Source organism: Delphinus delphis, chromosome 7 (assembly GCF_949987515.2).
Source record: "Delphinus delphis chromosome 7, mDelDel1.2, whole genome shotgun sequence".
NCBI lineage: Eukaryota > Metazoa > Chordata > Mammalia > Artiodactyla > Delphinidae > Delphinus > Delphinus delphis.
Window position 1 is genome coordinate 109,578,063 of NC_082689.1, and position 14,548 is coordinate 109,592,610.

A 14,548-nucleotide genomic window follows, 5' to 3' on the forward strand; every position below is an offset into this window, starting at 1 on the left:
GAGAGCCGGGGTCTCCTCGGACCCCCAGGCCAGAGCCCACCACCTCCCCTACCCCAGCCTGTCCCCCCCCCCCAGCCGGCCAGGTCCGGGGGGCACCTTCTGGCCGGACGCCATGGGAGATGAGGAGACGGGCCTCCAAGCCTCCCTTTCTGCCTAGAGACTTCTCTGGAATGCTGAAACTCCAGAACCTTCCCTCTTGTCCTCAGACGCCGGGCCGCACCTCACCTCACCTCACTGCTCCAGCTGTCCTTCCCCTCTCAGCCTCCTAGGTGAGGTCTGGCTCCTTTGGCTCTGAGCGTGTTTCCTGCTCCCTGAGCCGGAGTGTCCTTCCCTCCCCAGAGGCCGGCGCCCTTCCGAGTGCGGAGGCTAGTGTGACTCTTCCTCCCACCATGCCCCGGGGGGGCCCCTGGACCTGCCTTCTCGGGGCTGGGGCTGCCCCTGCTCCCACTGCACCCCCAGGGCCTGATAACAGTGGTCGTTCAGGGAGGGTCGGACGAAGGCTAGAGCCCGTGGCAAGCCGACTCCAACGTGAGCCCCTGACGGGCTCCGGGGTGGGGGGGGACGCCCTGCAGGTCTCTGCCCTCCTCGGCCCCCGACCCCTGGAAGCCAGCACGACTTACTTCAGGGTGAGCCGGCTGTTGCAGGTAGAACAGGAGAAGCAGTGCACACACCAGGCCTTGTTGAGGGCCGACACCACTGTGAGGGGCAGATGGGGGCTTAGCGGCCGCCCCCCAGGCCAGCCAGAGGCCCAGCTGTGCACACGGAGGGCCAGCTGGGCACGCAGCTGCAGGACCCACAGCCCAGAGAGTGCGGGGGAACGGGGCCTGGGGCAGGAAGGGGGCACAGGGACAGGGGCCTTACCATCGCCCTCGATCACGTGGCTGCAGGTGTAGCAGACGTCCCCAAAGAGCTGTGGACAGAGCGGGTGTTAAACATGCTGCAGGCATTCATGCCCCAAGCTCAGAGCCAGGAGTGTGGTCCCCACCCGCCCCCCGAAGGGCAGCTCTCAGCAGCCACCTGGGCCTCCTGCCAGGGCACAGCCTCAGGCCCGAGGGCCCATCAGAACTCCCCTCTGGGAAAGACAGCAGGTGGAGGCATTGCTCCCCCTAAGGCCCCTCTGCTCCCGCCCGTGTCCTGAGAAGTGTGGGCAAGGCAGTAACCCTGTCCTCTGTGCCAGAAAGGCTGGGCAGCTTCGCCAAGCCTGGCAGGGGGGAGGAGATGGTAGTATATGTCACCCCAAGAGCCCAGGACTTAACACTGCCATCTCATTCAGTGCCCGGGGCAGGCCTGGGCCACAAGGCACGTTTCTCAAATGGGGACGCTGAGGCCCAGAGGGCTGCCCCGGTCCCGAGACCCTGAGCTCACAAGCCTGGCCTCAGCACCCACGGCGGGGCCCCGGGGGCCGCCCCGTGTCCTCTCCTGCCATGCACACAGCCGCCTTCCCAGCCCGCGCCCTGCCGGCTCCCCGCAGCTCCTGCCTCCCCTGTCCCGGGCCCTACCTGGTTGTAGTGGGTCTCACAGTAGGCCAGGCCCTTCTTCTCATAGTGCCGGTGCCCCAGGAACGGCTTCTCACACTTGGCACAGACAAAGTGCTGGGGTGGGGGGTGGGGGTGCAGGGAGGGCAGCGTCAGGCCTGGAGCGACCTCCCAGCACACAGCCAGGAAGCAGAGGCTGGTGGGTGGGGGGCCTCGCTGGGCTGACACCTCCACGGACTGCTCCTGGCCAGCAGACCCCACTCCTTCCCTGATGCCCGGTGGCGCTGCATCCTCCCCGGGCCCACGGGGCACCCTCGGCCCCCGTGTCGGGGCCGGCGAGGTGCCCGGGCCGTGGCGGGTTGCACCGCCTGCCTCTGGTGCACACCTCTACAGGCCCAGAGTCACCGGGCACACCTTCCGCCCGTGGAGGCCGTGGCGTGTGAGGATTCACCCTCCCCCGGGGGGCCGGGGGCTGTGCCAGGACCCTCGCCAAGAGGCCGCCCAGGGCAGAGACTGTGGGACACAGAGCTGGCCCGGTCACAGGCTTGCACGCCTCCCTGCCAGGTGGTGTCCCTACGGCCATCAGAGCCCCCGGCGCAGGGGTGAGTGTTCCCGGACAGCCAGTCGGACACACCTGAGCACCTCGCCTGCAGGTGGGCCGGACACGCAGCCGCTTCCGCCAACCGCAATCCCACAGGGCACCCCGGGCCAGTGTCCCCAAGGTGTTCTCATGACTTTGGAATCCTCTAGAAGGCCAGGATGGGGAGGGAGGGAGGGGGTGTGCCTGCCCAGCCAGGGCCTGTGGGCTCAAGTCTGCCGGGTCCCGTGCACAGACCTGTCCCAGACCAGGGGTGAGAAGGGATAGCACCTACGAGGAAGGTCCCCGCTGGGAGCCGGCCACATGGCCTGGGGGCTGGAGGGCGTGTGGAGGGGCTTCGGGGCCAGGCTGGCTGGGGACGGGAGCCGGGGCGCCCACCTGCTGTCCGGGCTGGCCTCGCTCACCTCCACGTGCCACTGCTTGCCCAGCGCGTTGACCACACGGCCCTCGATGGGCCGGCGGCAGGCCCCGCAGATGGGGACACCCATCTTGTCGTGGCAGGGCAGGCAGTAGAGCTCGCCCTTCAGCTCGCGGGCCTCTGCAGTCAGCTCCTTCCTGGAAGACAGCGTGAAGCCCCCAGGTGACCGCCCTGCCCTTCCGTGGCCTGTCGTGCTGGGAGGGTCACCCCAGCCCCTCCAGCGCCAGGGAAGCAGCTTCCTGAGACACACCGCCACCTCCACCCCCCACCAGCTCGGTCCCAGCAGAGCACCCGCCCGGAGCAGGCGTGGCTTTCATCTCTGCTCTCTTTGGAGACTTCCTGTGCCCCAGACGGGCCCCAGGGCACAGGATTCCCGCCCGGCCCTTGCAGAAGGCGGCCTGTGTCCGGCACAGATCTGTTCCCTGGGCCCCCGCCCTCCAGACCAGACTGGGCGTCTGGGACCAGCACGAGGGCATGGCTCCGTGGCCTCTCCTTCCTCCCTCATCCGCTCCACCTCACGCTCACCCTCCGCACCTGGGATTCCCTCCTCTCGGCTTCACCGGCGGCGGGGGTGGGGGGCAGCCCTCCCTCACCCACGAGTCCCTCCCGGACCCATTCTACCTGCCCCTGCACCCCACTCTCCGGACGCCCCTCTCTGCCCCGCTGGTGTTCCCCTCCCGCCCCATCACTGCCCCGGGGCGGCCGGCCCACCTCCACCCGGCTCTCCCCTTTCCCGGCCAGCCGGGCCCGGCTGTGCACCTACCCACAGTGGGTGCAGCTGAAGTGGTCTGGGTGGTAGGCGTCGTTCCTGAACATGAGGGGCTGCTCGTCGATGACCAGGTGGCAGCGCTGACAGACGTACTTGCCCAGGCCCTTGGCCTTCTCACGGTTGTGGCAGGGTCGGCACAGGTGCCTGTGAGGAGTGAGGTGGGGGTCAGGGGCAGAGCCACTCTTCCTGCCCGGGCACCCTGGGCCACCTCCCTGGAGAAGACGCCCCCCGGCCCCCGCCCGCAGCTTGAACGAACGCCTGCTGGGAAGCCTCGGGGGGCTCAGCTCGGTGGTCCAGAAAAGCAAGCTAACAGTCCTGTGGCCGGGAAGGCCACGGGTGCACCCTCTAAAAGGAGCCTCTGCACGGGGCAAAGACCAGGAGGAAACACAGCAGCATGCCGTGTTTGGACAGTACGGCAAATGTGGTGTTTTTCTTCTTTACGCTTTTTCTGAGCCTAGGACATCGTGTGTGGACGAGAGCAGACACTTCATGGGCATTTGCTGAAAATTTCATTTTATTTTTCAAATGTCTTTTAACACACACGAGTGACCGTATAGTGACTTTCGTGCCCAGCCCAGGGGCCAAGGAGTGCCAGGCCCGTTGGGCCTGCACGCCTGCTTCCTCAGGGGTCGGCCCGACAAAGAGGAACCCGGACGTCTACAGGCTCTCTCTGTCTCCAAAGACAAGTGCAGCTGTGTCAGATGGAGGCCCCCAGACCCAGGAACTGTCATTACAGAGTCTTTTTTGTAAAGACCTCAGAGTAATTTCTGATGTTACTCCCTCCATTGGGCCACAGCTGCGGTCTCTACCGAGAGAGAGAAATCAACATGGTTTCTGTTTCCTTGGGCCTCAAAGGCGGCAGGAATTTAGATTCAGGGTCCCCGGGCGAAGTTGCACAAAGGCCCCAGTGCACTGCTCCCATCCCCCACCTGCCACCCCGTCTGCAAGTGCTCTCAGCATCCGGGCCCTCCTTCCCTCCCTTTCCAGGTCCCCAACCCACTCTCACCAGCCTCCCGGCCACCTGATACCGGTGCGGGCCTCTTTTAGAGGCAGGTCAGGGAGTCCACTTAAGAGAGTAACTCTCAGGAACCCCCAAGCAGGTGTGGTGGGCAGACCCTAGGTGCCAGGGCAGCCGACTCCATGGCCTTGACCGCAGTGCCTCCTACCGCGTTCGGGTCTGGACTGCCCTGTGCTTGCCCTGAGTGTGTCCTAGCTCCCCGGGGTGAAGGGCAAGGGGCCCGAGGGAGTGCCCAGCAGCCACCTGCTAAGCTGCTGACCAGCTCCCAGCTGTGCTCTTATGGACCCCGTGTGCCCCACACAGGGCAGCGGCTCAGGACACGTCTTCTGAGGCGTAAGCGGGTGAATGATTGTAAAAGACAAGAAGGGAAGGACGGCGGGCGTCATCGCCCACGACGACGTGGCCACCGAGACTGGAAGGTCGTCTCCTGGCCTGGGACCCCCAGCTCACTCTACCGGCCCAGGGGCCACAGACGTGGCCTGTGGCTACAGTCCCCATCTCCCTTCCGTCCCCAGATCCCTGAAGCCCAGCGGGCTCTCCCCGCCCCACTCTCCCCCAGACACCCCGTGCCCCAGCCCCATCCCAGGCCTCCTGCCATGGCGGGGCCACTCCCACCGCCTGCCGCCTGCTGTCTCTGCCACAGACAGGGCATTTATTCCCTACAACCCCACTCCAATCCTGGTGACTCGTCTTTAGCAGTAGGACAACATGCAACCCATACGGAACGGTTTTTGTTTCCAAGATATAGAAATTAGTGCAACTCCTCAAAATTCTGTCGCAACGGTCAGTGCCCTTAAAACCACTGCCATCAGTCACCCGACAGAAGCCAGCCAGACTCCCACATTTCAAGTCACCGTGAGCCAGTTCTCCCAGACAGCCACCCCGGGCCACAGCGGGGAGGGGGGCCGCACACCCCACCGGCTCCCAGGCATGACAGAACTGAGCAGTCCCGCTCTCTTGACGGAACCCCAGACGGGAAACGTCTTTTCAACACACCTGATCCCAGCGCCAGATCTAAAGGCAACCCGCAGAATTTTTTCCCAGGTAGAATGAAGATGGAACCTAAGAATTTTACCACTGAGCTGCAACAGAAGAGAACAAAACACACACGCATACAGCCTGAGTTTTAGAGTGACGCACGCTTGAGTCCAAATGTGGGCTCGGCCACCCCACTGGTTTGTCGTGGGCCAGTTACCTCACCTCTCTGAGTCCCAGTTTCCCCGTCTGTAATATGGGCAGTGATCCCAAGTGCACGGGTTTGTGCGAAAGAATTTCAGACTTGTGGCAGGTACTTCCCAGGGATGGCTGTGTACATCTTTCAACGTTGTAACTGAAAAGTTTTCCCAGACTCCCAGGAGGAGCTGTGGGGCAGGTGGGCGGCGGGCCGCAGCGACCCTCTTCCCAGGCTTCCCGTCCAGAGGAGGAGCCCACACAGGCGAGGGCCAGGCCTCCGGGTCCCCACAGGCACAGACAGCGCCCCATTATGAGGCAGCCTGCAGCTGCGCCCCGCTCGAGATAAAGGCCGCGATTTATTCCGCACACCCAAACGGGGCCCCATTATACGGGGCAGGACACAAGGACCCTAAGCAAGTGTCCTGAAAGGGTCCCCTCTCATCGGACCGAACAAGACTCCTTGGCCTCCCACCCTCCCCATTCACGAGACCCCCCTCTGCCGATGGCCAGTGCGGGCTTGGGCGCCCAGGCCCGTTGCCATGGCGGCCAGCCCCTCCCTGGCCCCCTCCCCGCCTCCCAGGAAATGACTCTGATCTGAAACGTCCTGTTGTGTCTGTCGGTCCCAGCCAGGCCTCCCACCCGGCCGGCGCCCACTCTGCGGCTTCGAAGACGGTCGCACACTCGGCCTCTGTGCCGCTCGGTGGCCCAGCTGGGGGCGGGGGGTGGGGGGACGGCTGGGACACACTGGAATATTCACGGCCCAGCGGCAGCAGAGGCAGCCAGAGGAGTGGCCCACCACACAGGGGACCCCTCAGGAATGAAGTGGCCTTTCAGGGCCCCGAGGGGCTGCAGCCTCGCCTCCCCTCCTTAAATAGCCAGCCGGCCTCCACCACAGCTGCGCGGAGCCCACCACCCACCCACAGGCTGCAGCCCACCTGCCGCCCCAGACCCGCCGACAGAGGTAAGGGCAGGGCCTGGCGGGGCGGGCGGGGAGCTCAGGCCCAGCAGAGGCGGAGGCAGAGCAGGGAAGTGACGCGAGCCCAGCCCCAGCCCCAGCCCCGAGACGCCTCTCTGCGGTCGGGCTCCGACCTACTTATCCAGGCCGCCCCGGTCTGAATGAGAGCAGCGCACAGGCAGTGTTCCTGTCTCCCTGTCGGGGCTTTTAAAGGAAGAGTGAGCGCCCGGCCTGCGGTCCCACGGCTGCAGTGACAGCCCCCGTGCCCCTCACCTCGAGCCAGGCGGCTCCGGGAGGGGCCAGAGGAGGAGTCGGGAGGGAGAGGTGCTGGCGGCCGATGCCCGGGAGACGGCCACCCCCCGCCACCAGGCCCGCCCACGTCCCCTCTGCGGAGGCCAAGTCCTGCGCCTGACCCACGGCCAGCCGGGGCCCCAGGGGGAGGGGAGAGGAACCCCGGCAAAGCAGAAGCGAGCCTGAAAGAATTCTGAAGCCAAGTCTGCACCCCCGGAGAGAGAGCACGGCACACGCAGCCTTCAGGGCGGGGAGGCGGAGGGCACGGGGCGGGAGCAGAAAGCCAGGCGCTGGCCCGCCCCCCAGGTGCCACCTGTGCGGGCACGCGGGGCCCACGCTCGGTTCGCTGCTCTGCCGTCACCATTGTGCTGCTTTTTGAACAAGGGGTGGTGCCAACAGTATCGATGGTCCTCGGGCCAGGCCCCCGTGGGAGCCGCTGAGCCAGGGAGGAAACTCCAGCACGAGCTCTAGCAGCCGGGAGCTGTCAGCCTCCCCGAGAAAGGCACGTGGAGGTGTTGGCTGTCCCCGCCGGGTCTTCCTGACCTGACTTCCTACTCCAAGGCCGTCGCCCGGCCAAGTGCCCCTGGGCAAGTTAGCTGATGCTAAGCCTCCGTTTCCTCATCTGTAAAATGAGGCAACTGACGCCTGCCCCTCAGGACTGGTGTGCGGTGTCCGGGCAGGCCCGCCGCCTCATGCCGGCCAGAGGAGGTGGTCAGTACCTGGAAGTGGCCCTGACGGAGGGGCCGGGTGACGACTGCACCGCCGCGGGGCACAGCCCGAGGTCAGCCCAGAGCGGAGGGCACCCAGCTCAGCCCCTCCCCAGCCCCAGGTTTGCAACAGGACCCCTCCCTCACTTGGCCTCCAGACCACCCCCCTCAAGTCACACACACCTGGACCAACAGGCAATAACCCCTGTAGTAGAATTTCAGGCAGCCTGAGCCACTCTGGAGCCAGGAGACATCATCTGGGCAGGGGAACGGCCCTGGACCCCTTCAATAATTAAAATGTGACACGATCGGGCAAGCGCCCGCCCTCGGCTTGAGGACGACGGGCCAGATGCTCTCTGCCACTCACCCGCGGCCATCTGTGGTGGTTAACGAGGCACGAAGCTGCTGCCGGCCCGACAGCCCCTCGTCCCCGCCGTCTGGACCACCCTCCCTCCCTCTACTGTGGGAACCCGTGCCTGGGGACGGCACCCAGCCTCCTCCTCAGGGCTGACGCGCCCATGCCCATGGGGCACCTGTCAGCCCTGCCAGGGCATGAAAGGGGAGGGCTAAGAAGCTTGCAGGCAACCTGCTCCGGGTCCTGTGGCTCGGCCGGGACGCAACGCCGCGCAGGCTGCCCCGCTTCCTGCTGCTTCCCGCCTCTCCTGCCCCCCTGCAGCCCAACCGCACAGGCAGGGAGTGGAGGTGTTGGGGGGCGGGGCTTCAGGGGAGCCCCAGAAGCTGCGCTGCAGGCAGGGGCGCGCGAGGCTGAAACCGAGCCCAGCTCGGGACTGTGGACTGTGTGGGGTGTGGACAGAGGGCGCTCTGGCCCGGCTGTCCTGCCTTCTCCTGCCCACACCCCCGGGTCCCAGGCCTGGCGAGGGAGGCGGGCTGTTAGGGACCTTCCCTCTCCTTTGTGGATCTCCCGAGTTGACCAAAATCAAAATAGGAACCTGTGACTCTGTCTGCTGGGGCGGCAGCAAGGGTCACCCACTCAGACCTGGGGTCGGCAGACAGAAATGGCTTGTTAGCAAGGCCAGTAGGGCTCCGAGCTGCACGGCCCCTCAGGTGTAGGTAAACCAGGCGGGCGAGGCCAGGCGGAGACAGGCCGCCTCCCTGGGCCCCGGGCCTCTCCGGGGCTGCAGATCTTGGCCAGAAAACCCTGGCAGGTCTCTCTACCTCTGGGAGAAATGGCTCTTCCTCTCCTGGGAAAGAATCCGCCTCTTGGTAGTTCAACTACCCTGGGTGGTCAAATACCCCCTGCAGGCCTGGGGCCCAAGGGCTTTCTAAACCACAGGTCTCCACTCGCTAAGATGCCTACCGTGGGGCCGGTGGGCTAAGTCCAGAAAGTTCAAGAGACCTTGGGACCCAGGCCCGGATGGCCTTCAGGTGCCGGCAGACAGAGCAGGCCTCTGCCCTCCCTGACACTGACACTGCATTCCCAGCCAGGCCCTCCTGTGGCGGGTGGCGGGTGCCGGGAGAACTGGGGAAGCCGGTGGGCGGGCGGGTCAGGGAGGGGTGCGCAGGGTTCTCCCGAGGCTGCGGAGAAGATGGCCGAGCTCTACGCACGGGGCCCTCAGGAACAGGTGACCCGCCCATCCACCCATGAGAAGTGGGGCTCAGGGGCCCCATGCACCCCGCCCCTCAGACAGCACACAGGGGAAAGGGACAGAAAACATGGGGCTCCGCCCCCCGCCCTCGCACCCCCCAGAGCCTCAGACAGACGGGTCACCACGCTCTCCCTGTGGTGCTGACTCCATCCCCCAGGCCTGAGAGGTGGCCTTCCGGATCACCAGGGTCCAACCAGGGCCTTCACATGCCCTGTAGGGACGTGGCTGCACAGTGGGGAGCCGGCCCCAGCAGCAGCTTAGCACCCAGTCCCTGGTTTTGGTTTTGCTTCCTGCTGAAGTTCAGAGAGCCTGTGATGCCTGCCCACCCCCAGATGGACCCAGGAGGTGTCCTCAGTGGCCCCCGAGGCAATGCCGAGCGTGGAACAGGGTCGGGGTCGGCAGGCACCGCAGGCTTCCGAGGGCTCACGTCTGCAGAGGGTGACGCCCCGCCGGTCGCAGGCTCTCCGGGGCCTGTCTGCTTGTTCCCTCCAGGCTCAGCGCCGGGCTCTCCCTCCAGCCAAAGCATGAATGGCCTCGAGGTGGCTTCCCCAGGCCTGATGGCCAACTCCTCCCTGGCCCCCACGGAGCAATGTGGCCAAGAGACACCACTGGAGAACGTCCTCTTTGCCTCCTTCTACCTCCTGGATTTCATCCTGGCTTTTGTTGGCAACTCCCTGGCCCTGTGGCTCTTCGTCCGGGACCACAAGTCCGGCACCCCTGCCAACGTGTTCCTGATGCACCTGGCCGTGGCCGACCTGTCCTGCGTGCTGGTCCTGCCCACCCGCCTTGTCTACCACTTCTCAGGGAGCCACTGGCCGTTTGGGGAGATCCCGTGCCGGCTCACCGGCTTCCTCTTCTACCTCAACATGTACGCCAGCATCTACTTTCTCACCTGCATCAGCGCTGACCGCTTCCTGGCCATCGTGCACCCCGTCAAGTCCCTCAAGCTCCGCAGGCCCCTCCACGCCCACCTGGCCTGCGCCTTCCTCTGGGTGATGGTGGCCGTGGCCATGGCCCCGCTGCTGGTGAGCCCACAGACGGTGCGGACCAACCGCACGGTGGTCTGCCTGCAGCTGTACAGGGAGAAGGCCTCGCAGCACGCCTTTGCGTCTCTGGCTGTGGCCTTCACCTTCCCGTTCGTCACCACGGTCACCTGCTACCTGCTCATCATCCGCAGCCTGCGGCAGGGCCCGCGCGTGGAGCGGCGCCTCAAGAACAAGGCGGTGCGCATGATCGCCGCCGTGCTGGCCATCTTCCTCGTCTGCTTCGTGCCCTACCACGTCCACCGCTCCGTCTACGTGCTGCGGTACCGCGGCCACCGCGCCTCGTGCGCCGCCCAGCGCGCGCTGGCGCTCGGCAACCGCATCACGTCCTGCCTCAGCAGCCTCAACGGCGCTCTCGACCCCATCATGTACTTCTTCGTGGCCGAGAAGTTCCGAGACGCCCTGTGCAGCCTGCTGTGTGGCAAGAGGCTCCCGGGGCCGCCCCCCAGCGCCGACGGGAAGACCAACGAGAGCTCGCTGAGCGCCAGGTCGGAGCTGTGAGCCGGGGGCCACCGGTCTGAGCACCGCCTCGTCCACAAGGACCGGCCCTCAGACTCACCACCAAGGAGGAGCCCGCCTCCGTCCCAGCGGCCCCGAGAAAACACACTGCAGGCTCAGCGGGCCGCCACCACCTGCTCCGAGGCCCGAACTCGTCACCCGGCGCTGAGTCCTGTCTTCTCTGCCACGCAAATCCCTGAACGGGGAGCACAGAAGGGACCAGACGGCCACCCCCCTGCGGAGACTGGCCCTGCTCACTCACAGCTACAAGACACTCAGCAACGTCACCCCCTGCTGAGGGGGCAAGGAGGCCAGAAACATTCCCTGAACAATGAGCGTCTTTCTCTCCCAAGGGCCGCCTGCGAGGTTCCCAGCCTCCTTCCCCCGACAGAAACGCGCTGCGGTGAAGCTTTGCAGAGAGGATGCCGGAGACAGCTGCAAACGGCCCACGGGAAGAGGGGGCACTGGAAGCTGGGCGGGGGCGGGGGGGGGAGTCTAAAGGTTTTCTCTCAAGTGCAAGGTGCTTTGAGGTCCCTTTGTGGCACCTTTGCCAAAGGACTCTGCATTTAGGGGACACAAGCTATACATTAGAACCCAACACTGGAAGCACATTTCAGGGTGGTCGCCAGGTGACAGCCAGCAACACGGGCGGGGCCCGTGAGGCACATCAGCTCTCCATCCCTCCCGCCAGAAACCCACACACAGACCCGCAGGCGCCCGACAACCCCCAGGGCTTCTCAGCAGCTGCCCGGTCCCTCCCGGGTCCCCGTGGAACACACACTATGGGTGGACGGCCACAGGGAGCTGAGCCTTGTCGCCGCCGGGGGGCGGGGAGGGCAAGGCCCAACCTGCGAACCCGGCTCCCACCAACCCAGACCCAGCAGGGGCAGAGCCCCACTCCTTCCCAAGAGGCTTCCACCAGTCCCGGCGGGCCAAGCTTTGAGCCGTTTTGCTTATAGGGTGGCCTGATCGCCCTCACCGGTCCTTTCTTGTACTTGATTACACTGACCATAAACATAACTGTACTTGAATAACTGAAGGTTATTCTGTTTGGTTAACACAACTCCCTCCCCAGAACTTTTCTTCCCTCTGACCCAAGAATGGCAAAGCGGAGGCAAAGGCAGCAGTGTGGACTGTGGTTCTGGTGGCCCTACGGTGGGCCTGCCCCGCGCAGACTCTGAAGTTCTGCCCCGTGGGCTTCAGAGCGCCGACCTGGGCTGGAGGGTGTGCGTAGGGCCCCCGCACTCCTTTCATCACAGTGATACTTTACTTTCCTGAGCACGTCCAGCCTCTTCCGGATTTTTCCAGCAGAGCACCGGAGTAGGGGTCCCAGCGTGAGCTGCGGCTCAGGCCCACACCCGGCAGGTGACCCCACGGACCAGCATGGGACCCCCCCCCCGCCCCGCTGCACTGTCTACCCCCCGATGGTCTCTCAGATCCGCACCCAATACCCAGGCTGCTACTGAGTGCTCTGCAGACACCAAGACGGACAACACGCGTCTCTGGTGGCGCAGGCAGATGGGCGAGACCACGACGGCAGCGTCAGGAAGGGGTGCTCGACAGGCACCAGAGAATGTGACAAGTGCCCAGACGGGAGGGCATGGGAGATGGACAGCTAGGGCGCTGCGAATGAGGCAGGCCTGCTCTTCCCTGAGGCCTGGCTGTCGGCAGAGGGGAAACTCGGAGTCGGTTGGTTGGTTGGGCTCCGTGGCATTTGGGGTGCCCTCTGGGCACCAAGTGGAGCTGGCACGTGGGCAGTGGGGTACTCTGGGAGAGGTCTGGGGTGGAGGCGGACATCTGGACTGCCCAGCACACACTCACCATGTGAGGCCCCGGGACTTTGGGCCCGGTGCAGAACCCCAGAGGAGCCCAACGTGGAGAGACGGGTGGAGGAAAGTGAGCCAGGAGAGGAGAGGGGCAGCGCAGCCGTGAAGTAGGGGGAAACTCCCAGAACACGGGGGCCTGGGTGCCCAGAGAGGAGCGGGGGCTGCCGTGAAGGCCGCGGAGACACCGACCAGCCTGGGCGATGGGGAGCAGACGGGAGGACGCGGCTGGTGGGCTGGGGAGGGCTGCAGGCAATCGCTGTGGAAAGAAGGCTCAGAGGGTGCTTTGAACCCTGGGGGCCACCAAGCCTGAGCCCTTAGAAAGGGAGAGAGAGCGGACCAGAGCCATGAGCCCCTGCTGGAGAGGGTGTGGGGGGTGAGCAGGGCTTTGGGGTGCAGGGACACAGCCCCCACTCTGACAAGGCAGGGGGGCAGCACAGATGCCGGGCGGCAGGGGTGCCCATCCGTCGGGGAGGGGGAGGGAAGGTCCTGGCTGTGGGTGTGATGGTGCAGGGACAGTGGGGGGTCGGGTAGGAGGCGGGGAGAAAAGAGCAAGTCTTCGTGGAAGGTGACAGCTTAGCCTGCTGAGGAAACCTGGGCCCCAGCTGAGTGCTGTCCCTCCAGCAGTGCTCGTGGGGCGTGAGGACGGCGGTGGACGGCCGGGGCCAGCACTGGGGGTGGCCGGGCAGGCAGGAACTTGACTCAAAGCTCCTCATCCTTCCGCTGCACCAACTTGGGCCGCTTGGGCACCCGCTTGGGCCGCCTTCCTCCTTGCTGTATGCTGTCAGCCTGCTCCCAGGAACAGCCTCGAGCCTGGGGTGGCCCCCGACTCACCATCCCTCACTCTCTCCAGGCTCCGTCCTCACCCGTACACTGGACAGGGCTCTCCCGTCCACCTCGCAGGGACAGGGCCGCACGGCAGCCCCATCCGCAGCCTGCAGCGCCTGGACCGGGCCTGGACCCGTGATGAGGGGCCCATCTCACCTGCCGGCGTTCTTCACGAAGCCCAGGTCGGCCAGCTCCACGTCGCACAGCTCGCAGCGGAAGCACCCGGGGTGCCAGTTGTTGTTCATGGCCTTGATGACGCGGCCGATGATGAACTCGCCTGGAGGAGAGAGGTTCCTGCTCGCCTCGTGCCCTGCCCCTCCGCGGGCCCCTCCCAGAGCCGGGAGGGTGGCGCCCGTGGGAGCCCAGGGCCGATGCTCTGAGGGGCAGAGCTCTCTGCCCACCCGCCTCCCAGGCAGCGCCGAGGCCTGTGCGGCCCTTACCGCAGGTCCTGCAGCATGGAGCGAACAGCATCTGGAAGTCGTGTTCGCAGTACTTCCGCCCTTCGAGCTGCAAACGGGGCCAGCAGACAGAGGACAAGGAAGGCACTGTCATCCCCCGAGCTGCGCTGGCCCGTCTGCTGGGTGAGGACCTGCCCTCGGGGACGCTGGACAAACACCCCACTTTGTGCACCTGCTACCACCACAGGAAGCTGGGGGGGGCGGTGCGGGGAGGAATTCCAGACAGTGAGCTGCCGTGCAAGGCCTGGAGATGGAACGGGACTGGCCTGTTCGACTTGGGGAGAGTGCAAAGCGCGGGGCCTCGAAGAAGCCGGCAACTCAGCAAGGCCAGCCCCGCAAAGGGCCACGGCTGCTTGCAGAAGATCTCGGCCCTGCTGGTCTCAGGAACGAGCTGAGGGCTGGGGGCGGAACGTCAGGCTAGGGAGGGCGGGGATCGAGTTTGACTTCTGTGTGTCCCTTGGCCCTGTTTCCTGTGTGAGAAGTCCATTCCCCCAGCGGCCACAAAAGACCCAGGGAAGGGACACAGAAGGAGGGACACAGGAAGGGGGGCAAGGGAGTCCTGCAGCCGCTGTCCCCATCTGTCTGGGCAAGGAGGGCCCTCACACTGGCCCCAAGTGTGGCCCCAAGAAAGCCCCTGCTTTCTTCTCCCTAGATAATTGTATTTGGTTTTCCCCTGTTCTCTAAAATGAGTGTCTTATTAAGCTGCACCTGGCTAGAGCCCTAGCCAGTGACCTTCAGAGGCGGCAGGAATTTAAACTGTCGTAGGCACATCCACAGCGCCCTGCCCACATCTCCCCTCCCCCCACCCCCGCCTCCATCATCGGCCAGCATTTCCCAGGAGGCACCACAGGCAACAGCAACTCCTACTCTGCCAGGCAGATCACACA

The 14,548-nt window shown here is 65.4% G+C and overlaps 2 protein-coding genes and 1 long non-coding RNA gene across 6 annotated transcripts in view; 1 reads left to right on the forward strand and 2 right to left on the reverse strand.

Moving 5' to 3' along the window:
- LIMS2 (LIM zinc finger domain containing 2) overlaps positions 1–14,548 on the reverse strand; it is a 35,344-nt gene that overhangs the window by 868 nt on the left and 19,928 nt on the right. For 3 of the 4 annotated variants that reach the window (XM_060016980.1, XM_060016981.1, XM_060016979.1), the window contains exons 3-10: positions 13,644–13,710; positions 13,360–13,480; positions 3,255–3,404; positions 2,478–2,628; positions 2,110–2,310; positions 1,500–1,592; positions 862–910; positions 621–696 (exon numbers count right to left, since the gene is read on the reverse strand). In XM_060016980.1, the coding sequence (XP_059872963.1) occupies positions 621–696; positions 862–910; positions 1,500–1,592; positions 2,110–2,310; positions 2,478–2,628; positions 3,255–3,404; positions 13,360–13,480; positions 13,644–13,710 (908 nt within the window). The remainder of the gene's footprint in view (positions 1–620; positions 697–861; positions 911–1,499; positions 1,593–2,109; positions 2,311–2,477; positions 2,629–3,254; positions 3,405–13,359; positions 13,481–13,643; positions 13,711–14,548) is intronic. The other variant, XM_060016982.1, reaches the window with a different exon arrangement.
- On the reverse strand, positions 3,950–6,418 carry LOC132428704 (uncharacterized). Its single transcript, XR_009520180.1, has 3 exons — positions 5,479–6,418; positions 5,275–5,360; positions 3,950–4,065 (listed from the first exon to the last, which is right to left on the reverse strand). It is a non-coding gene; the product is annotated as an uncharacterized lncRNA (long non-coding RNA).
- GPR17 (G protein-coupled receptor 17) lies at positions 6,370–13,353 on the forward strand. Its single transcript, XM_060016978.1, has 2 exons — positions 6,370–6,412; positions 9,471–13,353. Exon 2 carries the CDS (start codon positions 9,536–9,538, stop codon positions 10,553–10,555), a length of 1,020 nt encoding a protein of 339 aa, XP_059872961.1. The 5' UTR covers positions 6,370–6,412; positions 9,471–9,535; the 3' UTR covers positions 10,556–13,353.